This window comes from Ctenopharyngodon idella, chromosome 3, assembly GCF_019924925.1.
Source record: "Ctenopharyngodon idella isolate HZGC_01 chromosome 3, HZGC01, whole genome shotgun sequence".
Classification (NCBI taxonomy): domain Eukaryota; kingdom Metazoa; phylum Chordata; class Actinopteri; order Cypriniformes; family Xenocyprididae; genus Ctenopharyngodon; species Ctenopharyngodon idella.
Window position 1 is genome coordinate 25092210 of NC_067222.1, and position 24238 is coordinate 25116447.

Below are 24238 nucleotides of genomic sequence, written 5' to 3' on the forward strand. Positions count from 1 at the left end.
AATTAAATATGTAAATATTCATATGCCTGTACATAAGTCATAGAATAAATTTACCTTTCAGATTAATCTCTTTTAATGGGATTCTGCTTTGTTGGTCATCGGTTTTTCAATTATTTATCTACATTGTCAAAATACAATTTTAAATTGAATAGTTAATATAGTATTTTACATTAATTACACTTTAAAAATATCTTAATCTTAATCAGAATTATATCAAAAGTAATTTATACATTATATATAATATAGGGGGCCAGCTGGGGCCATCTTACCCCTCTTTTGTGATATAAAAACTAAATTAGCAAATGTTTCCATTTATTTCCTATAATCACTGATGCATCATCATCCTGCACATGATAAATTTATATCTAAACGTTACATTTTAAACGTAAATCTTCCCCCGTGTTAAACTAACTTCGTCGATTTTCAACCCACTTTGTATTGTTACGGTGTTTATTATTATTGAGCTGTCAAAAGTCAGGGTCATCCGGCGGACTTTTGACTGCTCAGGGCTTTTGTGAAAACAGTAAGTTTTATGCGCAACAAACTTCGGTATTCTGTAAAACAAATCTCTTCTGGTTCATGTCTTTTGTATGTGCTTTGTTAATTATAGAGCCGCTTTACTCAAGATACCTTCAAATGAGCGAACAAAGATGAACCGATGTCCATCACAAATGCAGATTGATATCTGAAAGTTTTTCTTCTTCTCAGTAACATTTAGGTATTTAAATCGAAGAAAACAGTCAATAAAAAAAATAGCTAGGATAGCTAATTACCTTAAAAGTCCATCGATGTTGCCGTCAGTTAATACTGCTGTTAACACTTACTCCGACAAGCTGATACAATGACACTTGTTTTCCTGTTTGTTCATGTGACGTTTAGCATAAAGCCTATACAAGTCGACACCATTAAGACTAAAAGTTTGCTAAGCAGTATTTCCTACTAAAGCAAGGTGGTATTTGACTCTAAGCGTATCCATAGCAGACTGGTGGGAGTGGCCTTGGATGGCAACATGCCCAGTGCATTATGGTTGTTGAAGTTTTCCTACCTATTTGGCAAAAGCTGTTTTCTCTAGTCAGGTAGCACCGATTTCACTCTTTTTTGTTTCTACTGTATGGGCAGCCAAGTTTTATTAAAAGCCCATTTTTCTAGTGATGAAGTGGCCTTTTAAAAGCTTACTGGTGGTGAAGGTTTCAGTGAATAACAGCCTAAATATCTGTTTGTCACTCAAAGCTATGACTTACAATTCTGGCATGCTTCTGTCGTGAGCAACAATGCAGGTAACAATAGGCCATAGACATACATTGGCTAGCATAGTTAATGTTTATTGGTTGGATACCAGGCAATGTTCTTTTATCCGCTGGAGGTTGTTGGCATGGTCTTGAGCCTTTCCTCTCTATAGATCAGCCCTCCATTCAGCTTGGTTTTGCACTGCCTTGGTCCAGGTATGCTGAAATCTACCAGCTCTCGTTTCAGGGCATCTTTATACCTCAGCTTGGGCCTTCCAGCAGTGTGGGCACCCTCCTTGAGCACACTATGCAGAATTTTGTGGGGTGCGTAGGAGGGGGGTATTCTGGTGTCATGTCCAGCCCATCTGAGACAAATGAATTTTAGGTGGGAGGAAAGTGGTTACATTTTGGTCACCTTAAACAGATCTTCATTCGATGTTTTATCCCTCCAGGACTTATGTTTTTTTCCCTTCGCCTTTCTACTGTAGAGGCAGCCAAGTTTTATTGAAAGCCCAAAGTAGGCCTTCAAAAGCTCCCTGGTGGGAGTGGGTGGTTTATGGAAGTGGAGGGGGGAGGTGGGGGTGGTTGTGGGTATTTGTACGGCTTGTTGGTCCTTTAAGTTTTTAGTATACATTAATCTGGGTCAATGCACTTATGTTGTTTATGTTCAGTGCATAGTTCTGTAGGTATGTAAACACTCTCATTTTCTGATTACATGTCCAAGCCTAATAAATCCGACTTAAATTTTATGACTTGGAACATAAAAGGCATGAATAATGTCGTTCTTGCAAGAAACTCACACTTATTTGGGATGTAACTAGACTTAGGCGGGGTTGGGGAGGACAGGTGTTTCACTTAAATTTCAACGCAAAGGGCAGGGGTGGGCTATTCTCATTAGGAAAGACATTCCACTAGTGAAGAGGTCATCAGTGACACCTCTGGTCATTATGTGATTGTCACAGGTTGCCTTTTTGGAAGGCAAGTAATTTTTGTTAACATATATGCTCCGAATTTTGATGATTCTGATTTTTTTCAGTGAAGTCTTTGCAACTATTCCCCCTCTTGAAGATTACGCATGAATTATAGGTGGGAATTTTAACTGTGATTTGAACACATCTTTGGACAGAAGCTGTACAGCTTTAAACATTCAAAATTTCTGTAAGCAATATGGGTGGCTGGATCCTTGGAGATTTATTTTCCTCTCCCCAGTGTTTTCCTTCTTTTCCCCTGTGCACCACTTCTACAGTCGTACAGATTATTTCTTAGTAGATAAGAGTCTCATATCCTTTATTACAACAAGTACGTATCACAGTGTTGTCATATCCGATCATGCCCCCTCTTTTATACTCAGTTTCTCTGCCCTGTACTCATCCTTTAAGCCCCGGAGGCTGAATCCCCTGCTTTTGGCAGATGGAGAATTTGTTACTTATCTAAATAAAGAGATAGAGTTTTAAACAAGAAACCATGAAGCTCAAGGATCTTTCAGATGCAATTAGCAGGTTAGGTGAGCAGTATGAGCATCTTCAAACTGAATATAACTTACTATCTGCCTCATATGAAGAAAAAAGTTTGTTAAAAATTCAACACACATTTTATGAATTCGGGGACGAAGCCAGTAAATTGCTGGCCTTTCAGGCTCGTCAGTCAAATAACTTAAAAATCATCACTCTCATCAGAGACCCCTCAGGCTCTCTGTTGTATTCTTTATTAATATTAACAATAGCTTTGCTCAGTTTTTCCTACTTTATATACTTCAAAGTATCCATTTCTAGATTCCTTTTTTTACAAAAGTGAATTTAACAACTATAAATGTCATCCTTAGCTTTGACCTCGGTAAACCGGAACAGATGTCATTACAGCAAAGCAGAGGAGTAAAGCCCCAGCGCCAGACGGTTTCCCTATAGAACTGTACAAGAAGTTCTCAACTTTACTGGGTCCACTTCTTGTGGCAGTTTATAATGAATCTTTTGCTAGTGGATCCCTTCCTCTGTCAGTCACACAAGCTTCAATTTCTCTTCTTCCAAAAGATAAAAAAGGATCCTACCCTTCGTAAGCCTTACAGGCCAATTTTTACTCTTGAATGTTGATTTTAAAATATAAGTCAAAGTTCTTGAAATGCGTATAGAGCCCGTTCTTCCAACTATAATTTCAAGTGATCAAACAGGATTTATTCGTGGCCATAACTCTTTTAATAATTTGCGACATCCTTGTAATGTTATATACAGCAATATTCAGCCAGATGAACATGAAGTTATAATCTCTCTTGATGCTCAAAAGGCCTTCAACAGAGCAGAATGAAAATACCTCTTTAACCCTCTTAAACAGTTTGGCTTTTCAGAAGACTTAATTTCTTAGATTAGGTTGTCATATGCCTCCCCAGTAGCCTCTGTGTTCACAGACAAATTCTGAGTATTTCCCTTTGCAGAGTGGCACCAGGCAAGGGGTGTCCGCTCTCCCCTTTGCAATTTCGATTGAATCTTTGGCCCTCGTATCTTGTCTAAATGTCTTGGCTAATTTCTGCCTATTTTCTTATTTTATTATTCAGTCTCTCCAGGATTTTGCGATTCTGCGATCGCAGAATTTATCGCAAAGTCAAGCAAACTCCGCAATATTCAGAGGAACTTGGATTTTTTCTTAATTGCCACAGATTTTCCGCAGATTTTGGGCTTAGACACGTCCTGTGATGTCATTGCAACATGCATTTAGTCAACTCGTCTGAGCTGTGCCGCTCGGTCCAATAATAGACAACGCGAAAGAAGTTCAGAGCAGCAGGCCGATCTCGATCACACAACATTTCTACACACACTCTAAAAAAAAATGGTGCTATATAGTACTAAAAGTGGTTCTTTGGCTCGTAATCATAGGAGAACCACTTTAAGTGCTGTATAGCACCAAATCTTGGTGCTTCAGTGGTTCTTCAGCAGTTCTTCAGCAGTTCTTTGGGATGACTGAGGTTCTATATAGCACCGCTACTGTATACAGAACCTGTTAAGCCCCTGTATGGTTCTTCAGCGGTTCTTTGGGGTGGTTAAGGTGCTATATAGCACCACTGCCGTACAAAGAACCTGTTAAGCACCTTTATAGGTTCTTTACGAGCCAAAGAACCACTGTTGGTGCTGTTGAGCACCATTTTTGTTGAAGAAATAAAATGCAATACGACACCTCTTATGGGTTCTACATAGCACCATTTGACAAAGGTGCTGTAGGACATCTTTAAAGATATGGTGCTACATAGCACCAAAAGTGGTTCCCCTATGATTACGAGCCAAGAACCACTTTTAGTGCTATATAGCACTTTTTTTTTTAAGAGTGCAGCGCTGTGAAGAAAGCGCTTGAATTCACAGCAGAATGAATGACATCCCTGTGAAATCTTGTGAGATTTCGTTGAGGAATTCTCCGTTAAACCACAGATATCAGATCAAACAGTGCTGACATGGAAACTGTTTGATATCAATCTGTGGTTTACCAGAGAATTCTGTGACGAATGTGAAAGCTTCTCACAAGATTTCACAGCATTGTTATTAATTCTACGGTGAATTCAAATGCTTTCTTCACAGCGCTGTGTAATCTGGAAATCATGAGAAACATTGTGCCACTAACACTAACAGAAACAACTTGTGGCAGAAATGGTCTAATGTTTTCAAGTGCTTTTAAGTGCTTCACACAACTTTTCCCAGCACTTCAAAGCTTTAAATATTGCCCAATTTGAATGTTATTTTTAATGTGACATCCAAAACATTATTTGTTCATCCTTCATATAGTTTGTCCCCATTTGTAAAACTAAAAAGTTTCACTGTGTAGGAAAGCAAACACTTATTTAGAAATAAAAAAAGACAATAAATTATCACTGTAGTGGATGTTGCTGAGGAGCACTTATTGGCTTATTAGCCATTTCCACACCCTAGTATATATTTTTAATATTTATTAACAATAAAATAAAAGGTAATAGTGTCTGCATCTCAACTTAAGCTCAGTGCTTTTCTGTCAGCCCTCACAGCGCTGCCAAATCAGGGGCTGGTGCCACCTTAGAACTTAAAGGCTTAGTTCACCCAAAAATGAAAATTCTGCCATTTATTACTCACCCTCATGTCGTTCCACACCCGTAAGACCTTCGTTCATCTTCAGAACACAAATTAAGATATTTTTGATAAAATCTGATGGCTCAGTGAGGCCTGCATTGACTGCAAGACAATTTACACTTTCAGATGCCCAGAAAGTTACTAAAGACATATTTAAAACAGTTCATGTGACTACAGTGGTTCAAGCTTAATGTTATGAAGTGATGAGAATACTTTTTGTGTGCCAAAAAAAAAAATAAAGTAAAAATTTGATGGGCAAACACTGCTTCATGAAGCTTCAAAGCATTACAAATCTTTTGTTTCGAATCAGTGATTCAGAGCGAAAGTCACGTTATTTCAGTAAACGTGGCTTTGTTATGGCATAAGTGTTTCGAAACGTTTCGAAAATTCAATGGTTCACCACTGGGGGGCGATGATCTCTGTGAACCCATTAATCAAGTCTATGGGTTTTACCTGATCTCTGATCAGTTTTATACATTTGTAGATGTTTTAATTAGACATTAGTAGTCCTATAATTAAAAAGAAAAATAGTTAATAGTCTCTTAGTCTCCTAAACAGGCCAATAAGAGACTATTAACTACTATTATTCTTTTGTTTACTGAAATCACGTGACTTTGGCAGTTTGATAGATGCTCTGAACCACTGATTCGAAACAAAAGATTCGTAAAGCTTCATGAAGCTTAATGAAGCAGTGTTTTGAAAATCGCCCATCACTAGATATTGTTGAATAAGTCGTTATTTTGTTTTTTTGGCACAAAAAAGCACAAAAAAACAAACAAAAAAAAAAAACACAAAAAGGATTTGCGTCACTTCATAACATTAAGGTTGAACCACTGTAGTCACATGAACTGTTTTAAATATCTTCCTTTCTGGGCATTGAAAGTGTTAGTTATCTTGCTGTCAATGCAGGCCTCACTGAGCCATCAGATTTCATCAAAAATATCTTAATTTGTGTTCTGAAGATGAACGAAGGTCTTACGGGTGTGGAACGACATGAGGGTGAGTAATTAATGACAGAATTTTCATTTTTGGGTGAACTAGCACCAGTGCTACTGCCCTCAAATGTTAGTCCGGAGCCCTGCAGTGGTTCTCGAGGTCAGAAAAGTATAATGATGTTAAACGAATGTTGTCTGTTGAATATTTTTACTGCTAAACAACAAGAAATGCTGTAAATATTGCCGAAAATTTTGATTAAAGCTGCCGCAAATTCAGTCATTTTAGGCCGCAAAAATCAGAAAAAAGTCCCGTGAAATCCTGGAAGGACTGATTATTGGGCAAGTAATATTCAGGAAATTATATGGGTAACTGACCTAGACCCACAAAGTACTCCACTGTGGGTGCAAGGGGAACAATCATGTAGCAAATTTGGTCTTCAGTCTTTAGTTTGCACTTCACTCCCTTTGATAGGAAACACATATATTAGTTCTCAAAATTCAGTAGGTGCACACAGTTTAGGAAGCATTTTGGTTTGCAGGCAGCTTCTTTTTTGGGCCCTATTGTTTCCACTTTATGTCCTCCACTTGTGCACCACACTTTTTGCTCTTTTGAAGAGCTTGAATGTTGTTTTGCATTGATATCCCTTTTTTTTCAGATTTTTGCAAATCAGAAGCTTTATAAAGAAAGTATTTAATTCCTTTCCAGGACTACCCCCTTCCTCACCCATTGAAACGTTGATTGATTTAAATCCAAATCTTGGCAGTGTGACTTGGGCATAGATTTTACTGGGAGAGAATGGGAGGATGCTCTAGGCCAGGTACACTCTTCATCTCCTTGTGCTAGACATGGTGTAGTCCAATTTAAGATAGTCAACAGACTTAATTGTACTAATTCAAATGTAGCTATTTATTCCAACCTTAGCTCTGCATGTAATAGGTGTTCACATTCACCCGCCACAACAGCTCACGTGTTTTGGATGTGTTGGCTGGAGGAATTCTGGAGAGAGATCTTTGAGTTCTATGGAATTCCTATTAATCCTGACCCCTTAATAGCTATTTTTGGCACTAGGCCTGAGGGAATAGAACTTAGGAAAGACATGTATACAGTTATTGCCTTTACTTCTCTTCTGCATCTTCATTGGGACAATTGTTGTAACTCTTGTTAAAATTTCCAATGAATAGAGTATTAAAAAAAAAAAAAAATAGTTCACTGGTGGGGAAGGTTTCATTGAATAACAGTTTAAAAGTATCTTTGATAGTCAAAGCTATGACTTACAAAGACATAATATAGTGCATGAATCATATGGACTACTTTTGTAATACTTTCACAGTGAATTGAAAGCTGCAGTCCTCATTCATTATTACACGGAAAGGGGCAACCAGTAGCCTACATTATCGAAAAGAACTTGAGTTTAGACACAAGTAAATGACAGAATTTTAATTTTTGGGTGAACTCCTTCGAATCATTAGCACAGACACCTTTCAAAAGCAGATATATTAATGTCAGATCATTTGTTTAAGTATTAATTGGCTTCTGTCAAAATTGTACAAGGTAAACTTCTGCTGACTCTTTCCATTCAGGGATAGTCTGATGACAGTGAGTTGGGCAGTAGAAAAGCTTTTCACGGTCAGATGTTCTCAGTGTAGCTTGTTATGATAGGACAGCTTGGCAAATTGTGCCTTCTGAAATTCCTCTGCATGTGAATAAAAAGGTGTGGGCCGCTATTACAGTATCTCACAGAAGTGAGTACACCCCTCACATTTTTGTCAATATTTTATTATATCTTTATAGATATAATAAAATATTTACAAAAATGTGAGGGGTGTACTCACTTCTGTGAGATACTGTATATAAGACTGTACAATCAAACTACAAAGAATAAGAAACAAGTGGAAGTCCATTCTCTTGGAAAAGTTGGTACAGTTAGTGATCTACATCAGTAAAAGTAATTTATAAAACTAATTAATATTCTGAAACAGAGGCAGAAAATACATCTGTTTTTCAATGAATTGACAGTGAAAGAGTTCAATTTAATGTGATGCTGACTCAAGGCAACGAACTATACATTTTCATGAAAACAAGCAGTACTAAACTAAAAAAAAAAAGTATTGTAACACTGTTAATACTGTTTTTCCTTATTTGTTAAATGAATACTGATGAAACACAGATAAAAGTAATTTTTGGGCAAACTATTCCTTTAATATTTAGATCTGTGTCCTGGCCCCTTAAAACCTCTCACTGGGAAGCGCTGCCATGAATGTCAAAATAATTTTCTTGAATTAAATCTTGTGCAAAAATTTCACTAGATTAACATTAAATTAATTTATTTGGGTCATAAATGATGCTTTGGCGGACTCAAGCAGATACTCACAGTTTTAAATTGCTGACCGTCTATGGAAAACCTGTGTGTTATGTTAATGTTAAGGCAATACGTTCTCTCCTTCCAATATTATCTCTCTCCTTGCTCTGTTGTCTTTATTTTTAATTTTCAATTGTCCAGGGAGTCCCACAGCCCTAGTACACATTTGTTGTTCAAAACGTTCCGCAAGCTGTTCCGCACACACTCGGGGATTACACTCATGTTGGCCTAGCAACACGGTTTTTCTGCATCTGTGTTACACCCATTTAAGGGAAAGACATTCCCATTGGGAACCTCATTTGACACTACTGTCCCCCCCTCATCATCTGTTAATGGTTCACAGTCCAATCTGATGCCTTATGGAATCCATTCTGAGAGGAAACCTGCTTTGACAAATTCCAAGAAACAGTTGATGTTCAGGACATGAGTTAGAGCGACAAACGTGGATCGCCCACGCACAAATACATCATCTGTCAAAGATAGGGATGAATAATAGGCTGACCCCTTCACGAACAATCAAAAATATTCATTTGACACGGGTGCCTTTAAATGCCAAATGCACATATTCACTCTCAGAGACGCACATAATTCCCATTTATTTCATTTTATTAACAAAATAGCTCTGAACATGCATTTCCAAATTCAAAGAGAGGGTTTTCAAAAATTGGAAATAATTGTACATTGCTGGACAATCCAGCTTGGCACATTAAAAGCATTTTTTCTCCCTCATGTTCAAACACAGTGACAACATTTATAGAAACACATACCAGTCAGGACAAAACAAAGGTCTTATCAAACACATTACTGGCTTGATGATAACCAGGAAAGGACAATAAATAGAAACGCATGCTCTCACACTCACACATGCCCGTCAGTAAGAAGAATGCCTTCACACTTCATTGTGACCTGCTGAGAAGACTTGCTTTCAAAGTGATGTGTCAAACTCTGGAGTAAAGTAGCTTACTACTTCAGTTTCTCTTTCTCAGACAGCTGACAAAAGTACGAGAGAGGCTTTTCTTGAGGATTACCTCGGCTAACCCTGACTCCACACACTCACATATTAAACGCAAACGCAAACACACGCAGTGGTGCTCAGATGTGGGGCAGAGGGGTCTCTTATACTCACTCCATCTGGAGCGCTCAAATATATACAGCTGCTAGAAACTCCAACATGCACCCACACAGAAAAGGTCAAAGTAGTTACATTGAAGAATCCTTTTTGTGTACAGTTTTCCACTGGAAAGAGTGCTGTGGAAATTCCCCTAAAACATTCCTATTTTCGCTCCCATGCAAAATCATATTTGAAGGTATTGATTATGACTATAAAAAAAGGATTCACTGAACACAATGGGAAATGTCTGAACTGGTTGACTACAAGTACATACATAAAATTGTTTTGCTACAATTAAAGGCAACAAAATCATAAAAAATCCATCCTACAAAACGTATTTTTTTGTAATAATCAAATCATATGGGTACTGTCGAGTTCCTTGTATTAAAAAAGCTAATAAAAAAAGAAATCTAATTGATGTTTAAAAATACAAACAAGTCAAGTCTCGCTTATAGAAACCACAAATCTAATGCCACAATCTTCAGCATTAATAAATACTGCTGAAATGCTGATATGTAAAGGGATTCTCTTTTATTTCTTTAATTTGTTAATCAAAAATTTCTCACATGCACTCATGCAATCACTCCCCCACTTCCTCATCCTCAGCTACAGCACACGCAAGCGCGCACACACGCAGGCACACACAATGGTGTTCTATGGCGTGTTTTTCTCTGTCCGCATGACTGCATAGTGGCTTGATGTCTTTATTGTGACAAACAGTATTTGGTCTCCAATGGCAATCGTCACAAAATGAAACATCCCACATAAAGGCAAAAGTCTCGCAAGTTGGAATGTGGCAGTATGAGAGAAAATGGAAGACTCTTAACACTGTGTGCATGAGACTGTATGTGTGTATCTTGGATGTCTACATTGATTGCACTGTTAAACTCTCAAGCTCCATTTGGACCAAGTTAGACCTGCTACTTGGATTGGATATATCAAGTCTCTTAGAGCCAGAGGATGTTCCCACAAATACAGTACATGTTCACTAGATCAATAGCAACAATGCACAGTGAGTTTCTGTCAAGTCAACCCAGGAGAAAAAAAAAAAGTATACTTCCATAAAGTACTTAAAGTGCTCTATTTTCGTGCACTAATTTTGTACTTAATATACTAAAAATTCTTCTTAAGTTAGATAATCTTAAGAACATCTAAGTGTACTAAACTCTGTTATTTTGAGACACCATGAATATGAACTTCTTCTTAAGAAGTACTAAAGAAGAATTTTTAGTATATTAAAGTCCCCCTGAAATCAAAATTTAAGGTTTTTTAGCTTTTAGTATGAATATGTTAACCTTAAGGTTATGAATAAGCTGGTGTGTTCCAAAACAATGACAAAATTCGCATTTAGGAGATATAAGCAAGTCTTTCACTTCCGCTAAAATGGATCATGGATTTTCATGACATCACATCGCACTTCAGCTTCTCATCAAATCTTCTGTCCAATCAAATGCTCTCTAGAATCTGAAGTCCCGCCCCTCCTAAACTATAAACCAACCGAAGTCCGTTTTCGTGTTAGTGTCACGTGAATCGCCGCAGCTTGAGCACAGTCTGCTCCGGTCTAGCTCTATACGTGCGAATCGGCTCAGACCACAAAACATTTAGACACATTTGAATTATACAAACAATGCTATATCTCAATGAAATATGGAGGAAAAACGGTTAGAGATTATGAGGAAAATTGGGTTTTATGAGCTCAACGGCTCTGGCCAAGCTGTGATCTAGGCGAAACGCTATTAGCTATTTTGAAAAAAAGAGGAGGAGCTTCTAGATATATCCCACCCTGTCTTTCTGTTTCATTGGAAATTACATCAACACAGTGAATAAAGCTGCACGTTCCAAGGCACTTCAGTGGGCCTTTAAGCACAAAATTAGTGCATGAACATAGAGCACTTTATGCTCTATTTATACGTACATTATGGAAGTGTACTTTTTTTCACCTGGGAATCTTAATGAAAAATGTTCATATGCACCTTAATGTACAGGGTTCCCACCCTTTAGGACCAATGAATATCCATGATATTTTCCTTTTAACTTTTCCATTCACTATTCAATTACTGCACACAGATAAAAAAAAAAAAAAAATGTTTATAATGACTGCTGAACTCAAAAAGAGTTATTTCTATCAAAAGAAACAACCAAGAAAACTGAGCACTTAAATGAATTACCTTCTAATTTTCTTTTCGTTTATATTTTTTAAAATGAAATTCCATGATTTTTTTTTTTTTTTTTTCAGGCTTGGAAATCACACTTTCAAAATTCCATGTTATTTCCATGTTTTCCAGGACTGTGGGAACCCTGTATATATTTATATGGCTGATAAGACTAGACTGCAACTGCTTCCTTCACCACTAGGGGATAGTACAAGAACAGAGTAGGATGTGGATCCATCAACTGAATATCCCAAGTCTTTGTGGCTAGAAAAACTACAGAGTTCTCGAAACTGTGGGAATTTCTAGAACTGAAAGTCATCGCACTGATGCCTCTTATCACCCATAGCTCTGAGTGTGACCAAAAATTGCACTGAATGTGTTTGTAAATATAGATTACAGCTTATCAGCTTATTCCACAGGACCATTCAGTTCTGTTGGGTCTTCAAGACCACAGTGTACCATTGCATCATTGCATTGTTATAGCATTGTAATGTAAAAGTTATTGTTTAACACTGGAAAGAGGAAGACAGCTGGCTTGGAATCGGATTGTAGTGTCATCACCATTCCGAAGGGATCCATCAGGAAGACTTTCTCTCACTGAGTAACTCACTGAATAGTTCCAAACTTTGAAAACGGATCGGTTTTTCTGGATTATGAGGGAATGTTCTTAGAGCTCAACATAATCTTGAGAACACAAGATTATTTTAGGAAGATCAAGAAAAAGGAAGAAAAATCCATCTTATTCATGGAGTTTCTTTAAGGCACTGAAAGCATTTAAAAATATATATACAGCATATTTTCCAATTGCGAATGCGCAGTCTTTGTAATCTGTGGGATACACACAATATTTTGTGTCTAGAAAACATGTAGAAATGGATGAGAGTGTGCCCACAAATTTGAAATGTTCAGGTTTGTGTGTAAATGTCAGATCCAGACAGATGGTTTGCCTTCTCCTGATTTGCTGCTGCTACTGCTCCCAGCGCTCCCAGATTTCCCATGCTTGGACCGTTGTTTTCGCTCCTTCTGTGGTACTGTGGTGATGTTACTCTGAGGCTTCTCGTCGATGTCATTAGTGTCATTGAGCTCATCGTGGTTATTGCTAGCATTGTGCTGCAAGGTATAGGCTTGAATTGCCGCCTCTAATTGTATCACATCTTTGTTGATGGGTGGCGGCCGCGCCTCACCTGCAGATGGGAAGTTGTCCTCATTGGAGCCGTACTGCTGCTGTTCTTCCTGTGCAATATTGGCACGGTTCTGCTTGCACGCCATCTTGGCGTTGCTCAGGTCTGTGTACGGCATCGTCTCGGGCTTCACCACGATGTTGTAGCCTGGTGGTGCAGAAGGGGTGTTCCAGGAAAAGGGATAACCAACATAGTCCGCTTCTCGAGCACCACCCCCAACCCCACCTCCTGGTTCCCCCTCGCTGAGCGAGGGCCCGCCTACTCCGACAGACACGCCCCCTGCCGCAAGCAGGCCAAGCTGATACTCATCATCAGTGGATGCTGTGTTTCGCTTGCGCAGTACATCGCCGATGGTTCCCACTCCGAGATGAATCATTTCCCACAGGTTTAGCAGCAGACAAAGGCAGCTGACGCCGTACATGATTCGGAGGAAGATGGTCTTTTCGGTAGGACGTGAGATGAAGCAGTCCACACTGTGCGGGCAGGGCTTATCTGAGCACACAAAAATTGGTTCCACACGAAAACCGTACAACAGGTACTGTCCCGCCAGAAAGCCAGCCTCCAGCGCGGAGCGCGTCAGCAGCTGTAACACATACACTCGCATCAGGCCATCATCTCGGATACGACGACGTCCGTCGTGACGCACTTTGGGTTTGGGTCGTGGTGGCACCAACTCCCGACGCGTGTTGTCTATCTCAGGCACTTCGTAAATCATGGGGTCATCCTCACGTTCCTCTTCCCCATCCTCGTGTCCTGGTCGATGCTGCCGTGCCCCAAAGTACATCTTTCTCGGTCTGCGCTGGGTGTATCCGCCCCCTGCCGAATCACCTGCTGCTGGAGCGCCGGCCCCTGTGCCGCCCCGCAAGTCCTCGTTGTGGGAGATCTTATTGGCAGCATAGCCCATGTAGAGCAGAGAGGGCATGGCGGACAGGATGATCTGAAAAACCCAGAATCGCACATGCGAGAGTGGTGCGAAGGCATCGTAGCAGACGTTCTCACATCCCGGCTGGCCCGAGTTACAGACGAACTTGCTCTGCTCATCGTAGTATATGGACTCGCCGCCCACCGCAGTCAGCACGATGCGGAAGACAACTAGCGTAGTGAGCCAGAGTTTCCCCACCGACGTGGAGTGGTGCTGGATCTCCTCCAGCAGACGCGTCAGGAAGCTCCAGCTCATGACGTCTGATGACAACGGGGCAGACAGCGTCCCACACTGCACAGCTCACAGACTCTGTGAACAAACACAGAGAGTTTCAAGTATAAGTGCGTAATAATGAAAAGTGAATACCTTAAAACAATGTAAAGCATAATATTTTCAGTGCAATATTTGATATGCAGTTATGGAAAAAAAATTATCAGTGTAAGGAGTAGGAGCTGGAGCACTTATGAAAAAGGGCAATTCTCAATATGGCATCTGTAGGAATGGAAGTCCCACCTTTCATTTAAAAAAGCCAGTCCCTTTTTTATCTTTTTTTTTCCCACATCAGAAACCAGATCAATTTGAAAAATGTAGATTTGTTATATGAGCCATGAGCCATGAGTTATATGTAGCGTTATATGAGCCATGAGCGCAAAATGTATGATACAACCATTGTCATATTTTATTGATGATTTGACGTTACTGAAACATTATTTTGACAAACAGTGTTTTGGATATTCAAGTCTTCCATTACTGAAGTAGATATTTGTATTTGCATAATTAGAAATAAAATAAATCAAAGTATAAATCAAAAATACAACTTGAAACAACAAAAAAAATTGAGTCTAAGTTTTGGATAAAGTTTTATACAAACTTCATTATAACATGCAAAATCAAACAGCACTTATGTCAAGGATGTGGCCGTAATTATTGTTCAATCATGTTATGGCTGAAAAACAAATAAAAAAAGGCCTTTATTAAAATGATAGTATTTGTCTAAATAAAATTAAAGACTAAAACTCTCAACAGTTTTAAGTGCTACAAAATAATTTAGACATTAGTATGTACAATTTGAAAAATTTAGGAGATTGCTATATTTAATAGATTATATTTAACAGTGTTATTATAAGTGAACGTTAGATGAAGGAAAAGGTCATCTAAATGAAAAAAGAAGAAATTAGCACTATTAAATATCCATTAATTTAATCCAAACTGAAAAAGGGGCCAGTAATAACCAATATGGTATCAAATATATATTTCATCCATATATATTGTTTATTGTGTATTCTGCTAGATATATTGCTCGATAAAAGGTCAACCTAGTGTTAATAGACACAATGAACGGAGCTCTCTCTTTCACACACACACTTACGCAGACACAATTACCTTGAGCAGTGAGCCTGAACCACACAAATCTTCCCTGAGGGAGAACAGCTGTGGTGAGCGGGTGAGTGTGTGACCTCTCTGGTTTGTCTCTGCATGTTCTTGTTTGGCTTTTTTTTTTTTTTTTTTTTGTAAATGAATGTTTGGATTTCTCCATCCAATAAAGCATATGAGGTATTGATTGTTATGACCATTTAAGGTCACATCTGAGCAGTCAAACACAAGGGAGACATGTAATATTATAATATCTTATACAATATCTTAGTATAAATCCAGGTATATAGTATGTATGTTTGAGAAAGGGGGGGGGGGAAGCAGATTAATTTATTTCTTTTCAAAGGTCACTTTGAAAACAGGACCTGACAGGGTCCAACAGGACCAGAGGGTCCAGGGCTTTCCTGTTCCTCCTGCCCAGAAGAGGACCTCAGCAGTGGGTATGCGCTGATGTGTACTAGCCCTTCACCTTTAATCTGCGTCTCACTATGCTGGTAGAGGCACTAGGGGTGAAGAACATAGACTTAGAATGTGGCTCGTACGTAGGCACACAAACAATGAACACACACATACTGAAAACAGAATAGACGCACAGAACACGAGACGGATCCACTCTGTATCATCTGTCCCTGAATGACTGCTTTTGCTGTTATGCCTCCATCCTCTCACCATCACTCGTTTGTTTCTCTTTCTCTATCACACTCTCTGTCTCTCAAGGTTGAAATAGCACTCTCTCCCAAAGGGAATAAAGGACTTTGTTTTGTATCTGTGACTGTTGAGCACAAACGGGCATACGCTCGCTCACACACAGGCTGTGGCCACAGGGAGTCAACTAACAACCATAAAATAATATAAAAATGTTCCTCTGTGTGTGTATTAGACACGCTCGCACAAAATAAATTGCGCCTCAGCATTAGTATTGTGTCACATTAATGATATGTCAAAGGACAAGACATCCCCTGTGGTTTCATGCCAAGTAAAAAACTAATCATGTTTATGCTTTAATGATTTAATGACATTACTTAATGTGAGATAAGAGTTATTTAATGTAAAAACAACAATAATAACAAAACAATTAACAACATCAAAAGATAATTAAATACTCAAGGATATTTCAAAACTTATATTTTTGAGATATCCTCCTTTCATAATTTTCCATATACATTAAAGGGGTGGTTGATTATGATTTCATTTTTTTTTAACTTTACTTAGTGTGTAATGTTGCTGTTTGAGCACAAACATCTGCAAAGTAACGACGCTCAAAGTTCAAAGCAAAAGGAGATATTTTCTTTTAAAGGATTCTCTGTTTAAGGACTGCAACAAACGGCTGGTAGGGACTACAACGAGGAAGGGTTAATGATATCACTAACCCTAAAATTTACATAAACCCCGTCCCCGAGAACATGCAACAAAGGGGTGAGACCATGTTATTGCAAAAGTGACAAATTTAACATGCTATAAAAAATTATCTGTAGGGTATTTTGAGCTAAAACTTCACATACACACTCTAACATTCAAAATTTTGGGTCGTTAAGAAATCAACTCAAATTTACTAAGAAATGTTTCATCAAATCATTATATTAGAGTGATTTCTGAAGGGTCATGTGACACTGAAGACTGGCGTAATGATGCTGAAAATTCAGCTTTGCATCACAGGAATAAATTACATTTGAAAATATATTAAAATAGAAAACAGTTATTTTAAATTGTAAAATTAAACTGTTTAAATTATACTGTTTTTACTGTATTTTTGACCAACTAAATGATCAAATGGTGAGCATATGAGAATTCTTCTAAAAACATCTAAAAAAATACTTTACAATAAGGTTCATTTGTTATCATTAATGTATTAACTAACTAGTCATGTTAGTTACAGTGCATTAACTAATGTTAACAAATACAACTCTTGATTTTAATAATGTATTAGTAAATGTTGAAATTAACATTAACAAAGATTAATAAATACTGTAGAAATGCAGTTCATTATTAGTTCTTGTTAACTAATGTAGTTAACTACTGTTAACTAATGAACCTTATTGTAAAGTGTTACCAAAAAATCTTACCAACCCAAAACTTTCGAACAGAAATAATGTATACGTTTTTCTAAACCGAGAACAAGGCTCATGCAGCAGAACCCAAAACATTTTGTCCTGAATGCATTTAGGCATTCCTGCTATAATTGTTGATCCTATTCACTGATTAAAGCTGGAGTCCCCTGTTACTCTTGTGGGACTCTATATCCACACACACACACACACACACACACACACACACACACACACACACACACACACACACACACACTTCTCATGCCCTGCCCCTTGGCAGGGACAGACAGTGTACAGATTCAGCAAAATGCCCCTGTGCCCATGTCAAAGCCAATCTATACCCTTCATCCATCCACACATTCTCTCTCTCTGTTTGCCATCTCAGACATTTACAGCACTGTGTCCCAACATTTTTTGTCTTATGTACCCCCAGAGCTTCATTACCCTCTTCACAAATAATAAACCAGAATGTGCTCCTACTACCTTTAAAATATAGTGGATATCATTCAGAATTTTTAGTACTATTACAGGAACAGACCATAAAAATATAAATGAATGAATTAAAAAAAAGTAGTTTTGTTATTTGTTGTCAGTCCTAATATTATTAAAACTCTAATTTTAATAACATTGTAATATAGGTTTGGCAAAGCAAAATTAATCCCCTACTTGGGATTTACTCGTCCACTGTAGTGGGACATAATACAACACATGCCATATCTCGTGAGACACATTCTGTTCACAGAAATACTGACTTCAAGTCAAGTCAGGTCAGCAATGATGTATTCGCCTGTTAAGTCACACAAGCACACGGCGTGAAAGTTGTACTCACACATACTCGACATTCTGTCTTTCATGCCTTCCCTGGTCTGCTTTCCCTCTTCTCATTTCTGCATCCTTCTCTTTTGAAGAGCAGCCTTGGAGATCAGAGACCAGTGACCTTACAGCAGCACCAGAGACCTACATACTGTATGGGTGTTCATGAGCATGTGTCGCCATGAAGAATGCGCGAGGGGAGACTCTCAAAAGTGCACAATAGCCCTTTACCCCAAAAAACTGGGTCAGAGAGGGTTGTGGTTTGAGGGGGGAGTGTTATGGTTTTGATGTGGGAGGCTGGGTGGGTTAATATCCCTGACGGCAGGGGAACAGACAATGATGAGGGGAGAACAAGAGAAGAAAGCCAAAATCACGGGTGATGTTCAGCCTATAACAAGAAACCAAGATTGCTGCAACCTCCTTCCTCTACAACACACAAACACAAAGATATGCACACTTGTCACAGATAAGTGAGTAAGCAATATCTTACCCATAACCTTATCGCCTACCCCCTCTACATCCTCTCTAAAGCCCCTCTCTCTCTAGCACTTTCACAACACACTGCTGGAAGGAAGGGAACTTCTTAATGCTTGCTCTTCTATTCATCTGCCCATCTTTGGTCATGGCTTAAATTAGAGCTTCCAGCGATCTCCAGCGCTCACATTCTTATCCAAACCCTGTTTTCCCCCTCGCTCTTATCTCTCCCCACTCTCTCTTTATGTGTTTCTCTCACAGTAAAGAGTGAGGCGAGATTACAATCGCAGGATTTCACAGCTACTTCCACAGACAGTGAGTGGGAAAAATCTCATTAAAATTCGACACACATTCCCCAAGTGTGATAAGGAAACAATCATTTAATGTGACTACATTAGTTTGTAGAGAGAGAGAGAGAGGCGTTCCTGCATTGGAATGCTCAATGAAAACATTTCCCCAGTAATTATGATTTGTAATGTTAGAAGTTTGTTAGATTTTGGCTTGGGAATCAACATGAAAGACCTTTCAGTTAAGTGTACATGAAATGTGATTAATTCATGACAGAATCTGATAATGGCCGATGTGTCCCGCACAATAAAGATCTTATTTTGCTCAAATACTCCCCTGTTGCTTATAACTTTTTGGGTGAATTATCCCTTTAAATCACCAACAAGAAGCTCTTAAAAGCTAAGTTAAAAGTTTACAACAATTCTTGCACAGTGTTTTTACAGTCTTTTCAGTGATATTATAATGCATTAAATATCTCGTTACTGGGACCAAGCGACATGATTAAATATAAATAAATCAGTTATGATTAACAAGATTGGTTATGGTTCCCAAGATTCCCATCCCTAGTAACAGGACAGTGTGAATTTTTAATAGGGATGCACTAATACAGTTACCAGTATCAGTATCCGGCCCGATACTGCACTTGTGTACTCATACTCATTAAAATGCTCTGATACCAACAACTGATACCACGCAGCATGTACAGTACAGTGCTTGTGACAAAGAAACAACAGAGCAAACAGATGGATATATCAGAGAAGAATGTCTATGAAGTAAATGTATCAAATTAATAGAATGTTAAAAACGAGGCACATTTAACTAACATTAACTGACAGTAAATGGAGAGAGAGCACTTCTGTTGCATGCTCTTGATTGCTGGTCACTCACTCAGCACATATGCGTCATTTGGATTAAAACTAAATCATATATGCAAGTAAAAACTGTTACGTGATTTATGTATAATGAGTAGTTCCCTACATTATTACAGGACGCTTATAGGACAAAAAGTTTACTGTGCGCAAACATCCAAAGTGCGTGCCCAGAAAGCCGTGTCTTGGACAGCGATTGAATATTGCATTGAATTCTCTTTTGTGTCTTCATGCGAATTCACACAAAAATTATGTAATCGTCTTATGCCCGTCTTGCGAGTATCCTAGTAAACATGTCTTAAGCAAACGCAAACAGTTGAGAAATAAAATGCATGTGTAACACTGGATCTGTGCATTCGGTCTTAAAGGGACAGCAATAAACCTGCTGCTGTGTTTTTAATGTTAATCAAACAACAAAGGACAAAGAAATCACTCACTGCTATTGACTGAATTACTTTTGTAACTTTAAAAAAGTTTCATCTGAATTTAATTTATAAAGTGAAAACTATGCAGTGTTATTTTACGTTTGATTACTTTATTCAAATTCTGTACCTGAAAACTACCGTTATGACCTACCTGAAAACCTGAAAAGCACTGTTTATTTTATTTGTATCTTTTTTCTATTGTACTTATTTGTGCTATTTGTAATTGGATAATTTGTTCTTATTTTATTACTGACTGTTTACTTGTGTTTAATAATGTTCTAAATTGACATTAATTAGGCTAGTAGTTCTTGCTGTAGTATCAAAATTGTAATAGAGAGTTATGATATATCTAAACAAGCTTGTACAATACATTTTAACAGGTATAATTAAGCATGAAAATAATTGAAGGAAATATATAGGCTATTTGCTAAACAAATTAAATCAACGAAAATTATTCACATTCTATTGGTTTCTCTATACCTAATATACTTTAAAGTTACAAATGCAATGAAAATACAGGTATTGGTGTTGGCAAATACAAAAAAATGAAAGTATCGGTATCGGCCTCATTCTGGAAAAAGTGGTATCGGTGCATCCCTAATTTTTAAAGTATAGGAGTCTTTTGTTTTATAATGCTACAAATGTATTTCTTCACAATACAAGCATTTGTATGCAGGCAGTTGAGTTTATTTATCCAGAAATATGTATTATATGCACCATTTTGAGTCAGCTGTAAATTTAATTGTATAGCCTACTATGCACTCAAAGCCTCAATTTTGTGTTTAATCATCCAAAGTGAACCATTAGCCTATGTTATTTTTATAGATGATGACCGCTGTGGTTGAATCAGGTTTAGATTAGTCTTGAATATACATGCATGCTTATCAGAAGGAAATACTTTGCATATGATTATCTACGTATAGAGGGGAGGTGTACTGGAGTGTAAACATAATGTGTTGGAGCACAGCTTGAGCCATTTGTAAGCGTCATGAATACACAGTTACACATAAAACCTGCTAAATTCATAACTGAGAGAGAGAGAGAGAGAGAGAGAGAGAGGTTGTCATACCTCTACCTCCCCAGGCATCCCAGCACCCGCCTGTGTACCTAACACTTTTTAATTAGTGGTGGGAGGGCAGATATTTAATTAGTGTTAAGAAGGTAGACAGCGCTGTGAAGAACAAATTGGGAGGTGTGTAGGATTAAAATGTTTGCTGTTACGATATGAGATAAATGCAACATCTATTTTGGGATTATAGCCTATCGTGGAATTATTCTGAAGGAAAGTATTATATACTTCATACAGAGGCAAAACATGAATAAAAAGTAACAAAATTGTCATTTTAAATCTTAAAGTTGTGTCATACCTTCAATATAAAACTCATCTGACCTAAAGAAGGAAACCAAAGAGCATCCATGGACACAGATTATACATGTTTGGGGGGAAAAAAATCCACAAATTTTGCACAAACAGCAACAAATATTTACCAACATTAGGTGTGGCTGCTTGCTAGCATGGTGTGCTTATTAAGGGACATAAAAACTAGCTGGAGCTCATTACCATACACTACCTATTATGTCTATAATCCCTGATAAAACCCACAGCACACAGCCGTTAATCATATAAACCGTCCTGCAGCTAAATTAGTGGGAGGATGTTAAAACTTTAGTGTCTAATTATAGGCCATCAGTGTATTCAATCTTCAAATATTAATTTAATGATTAATTAAAACATGAATGTTTAGTAACAAGATGCAGAAACACACTATAAATGTTCTCTTTTATATCTGCAAGAGGCGACTGATCTTTCCGTTATTTATTTTATATTCCATATTTAAGGCATTAACATGGGCTCTTTGATTGTTCCCACTAACTCAAATCTTTTCAATGCATTCACACACACACAAAAAAAATCCCATGTATTTGTTCAATAGCCCACATTGTTATGTTGAGTTGCATTCACAAATTATTATCAAGACACTTTTATTGCTTTTCGGTCAACATCCAATGCTTTCTCAGTTTAAGCAGTGTCTAAATTTAAGAGCATATAAATTGATTTGCATACAATCAGTAAGTTTTTCAAACTAATAATATGCTCCTTTACAGACAACCCTACAAGATATATGCTATGCTCGTCTTTAAAATTATGACAGCGAAACACTATTGTGAATTTGGTTAAAATGTAGATTTGCGTACTGACAAATTTCACTATTCGATTCCGATTCACAAACTTGCGAACAAACTCAGGAGTAAACACACAGACACATACACATTCTCATTTGCTCCCTTTCTTGGTCTCTCTCCAACACACAGTTGTGTGCAAACAGTAATCTTTGTCATATATACCACAGTCAGCTTTAATCCTTTAGAAATTCATCAAAAAGTGATGTTAGAAAGCCAAAGATGTCATCTCAACATTTATTTATGAGTTTGAAAGAAGTAAATGGTAACCCTTCACAAGAAAACTTATTTACACCTAAACAGTATGAAATGAGGTGAGATATTAGGTACATGCTGACTATAGCAGGCACCTCCACAACTAGAAGATTAATCAAAACACCTTCAGGGGAAACATAGCTGTTGATTACATCATGAAAATACCACATAAATGGCAAAGTTTGAGTCAGCTAAATGTGTGTGTTTCTTTTTAGGGAAGACTGTTTTTCATACTGACACCCTGGCAACTTTGATTACTGACAGGCTTTTGGGCAAAATATATATATAGGAGATGAAATTATAAAGGTGTTTAACGGTAGAGGGAGTGAGAGAATGAAAGGAGAGATATATTGAGCACAAGTGTGAAAGGGAGGGGTAGGCAGTCTGAAAAGGTGAGATAAAGAGAAGTGGCAGGAGGGTACAATGCACAAAATGAAGAGAAAAAAAAAACGGAGGGAAGAATACATGTTGAGGAAGAATCAAATTCTCTGATGCTTGGGGCTGTGTGGTCCACATTTAGAGTCACACTTAAAGCAAATATACCTAGATTTAGTGACTCATCTGTCTGCCTGTTTGGGTGAAAGTGTTCATTCTTATCTGCGACCCTAACTTAAATGAAAAATATACATAAATATCTGGATAAGAAGTGAGAGGTGTTGCAGTGGATGCTCTCATTAAGGATAATTCAAGATCTTTTGGTGGGGGAACATCTGCTCAGTTTTAGCTAATGTTGGGGTAAAGTGATTAGTGATCCCCTACGGGAGTTCGGCAAGTCACACACACCAGCGTTTACACATTTCTGGTGCGTTTGTATTCCACTGCTGTATGTCTAATATGCTGAATCCCCTCAGAGACACTGTTAATTAAACAGACTGGCATGTCCTGCTGAAGCTCTGGGGGAAGCTAGAAGTGCATAATGTATCATTTCACAACTATGTGAATGGACTGGAGTGCCGTTACCGGGAAAGAGATGCTGGATGAAAATCACACATGGGGCATAAAGCTGTGCTGAGAACTTGCAGAGACAGGATGTGACATCAGAGAAAGACGGCGCCACAAAGTAATAAAAAGAAATCAACACAACTTTTTATCACCGTGTTCTAGCTAAGTGCAAGATAAACAAACATATGGAGTGAATAGTGATTTGAGGCCGGTCCATTTTAATAAATCTGATTCAGAAATCAAACTCATGAGCCTTATTGAATCATGGTCTGATTCAGTCAGACTGAATCATTGACTGAATCAGTTCAGTGAGTTAACTGACTCATTTAGAGCATAAGATATTACGTACAACTTAAAATGAGCCAATATTACAATAAAAAAAAAATTGTATTCTCTCCATTTTGCTTTAATTCATTTTAATTGAACCAATACTATTTCTTTCTATGTTTCTATGTTTTTAAAAAAAAAAAATCTATCAGTTTTCACAAAAATATCAAGCCGCACAGCTGTTTGAACAACTTTGAACTGGTGCATATACTTCTCTTACTTCCTGTCTCACAGCAATGGGTCCGTTATTTTGGGACCACAACAATCCAACAACA

General features: G+C 37.9%; 1 protein-coding gene across 3 annotated transcripts in view; it reads right to left on the minus strand.

The window, feature by feature from the left end:
* Positions 1–9185: 9185 nt before the first annotated feature.
* The window catches only part of gjc1 (gap junction protein gamma 1), a 30389-nt gene continuing 15336 nt past the window's right edge, over positions 9186–24238 (minus strand). For all 3 annotated transcript variants that reach the window (XM_051885470.1, XM_051885469.1, XM_051885468.1), the window contains one exon: positions 9186–14276. In XM_051885470.1, the coding sequence (XP_051741430.1) occupies positions 12789–14222 (1434 nt within the window). In that variant the 5' untranslated portion in view covers positions 14223–14276 and the 3' untranslated portion in view covers positions 9186–12788. The remainder of the gene's footprint in view (positions 14277–24238) is intronic.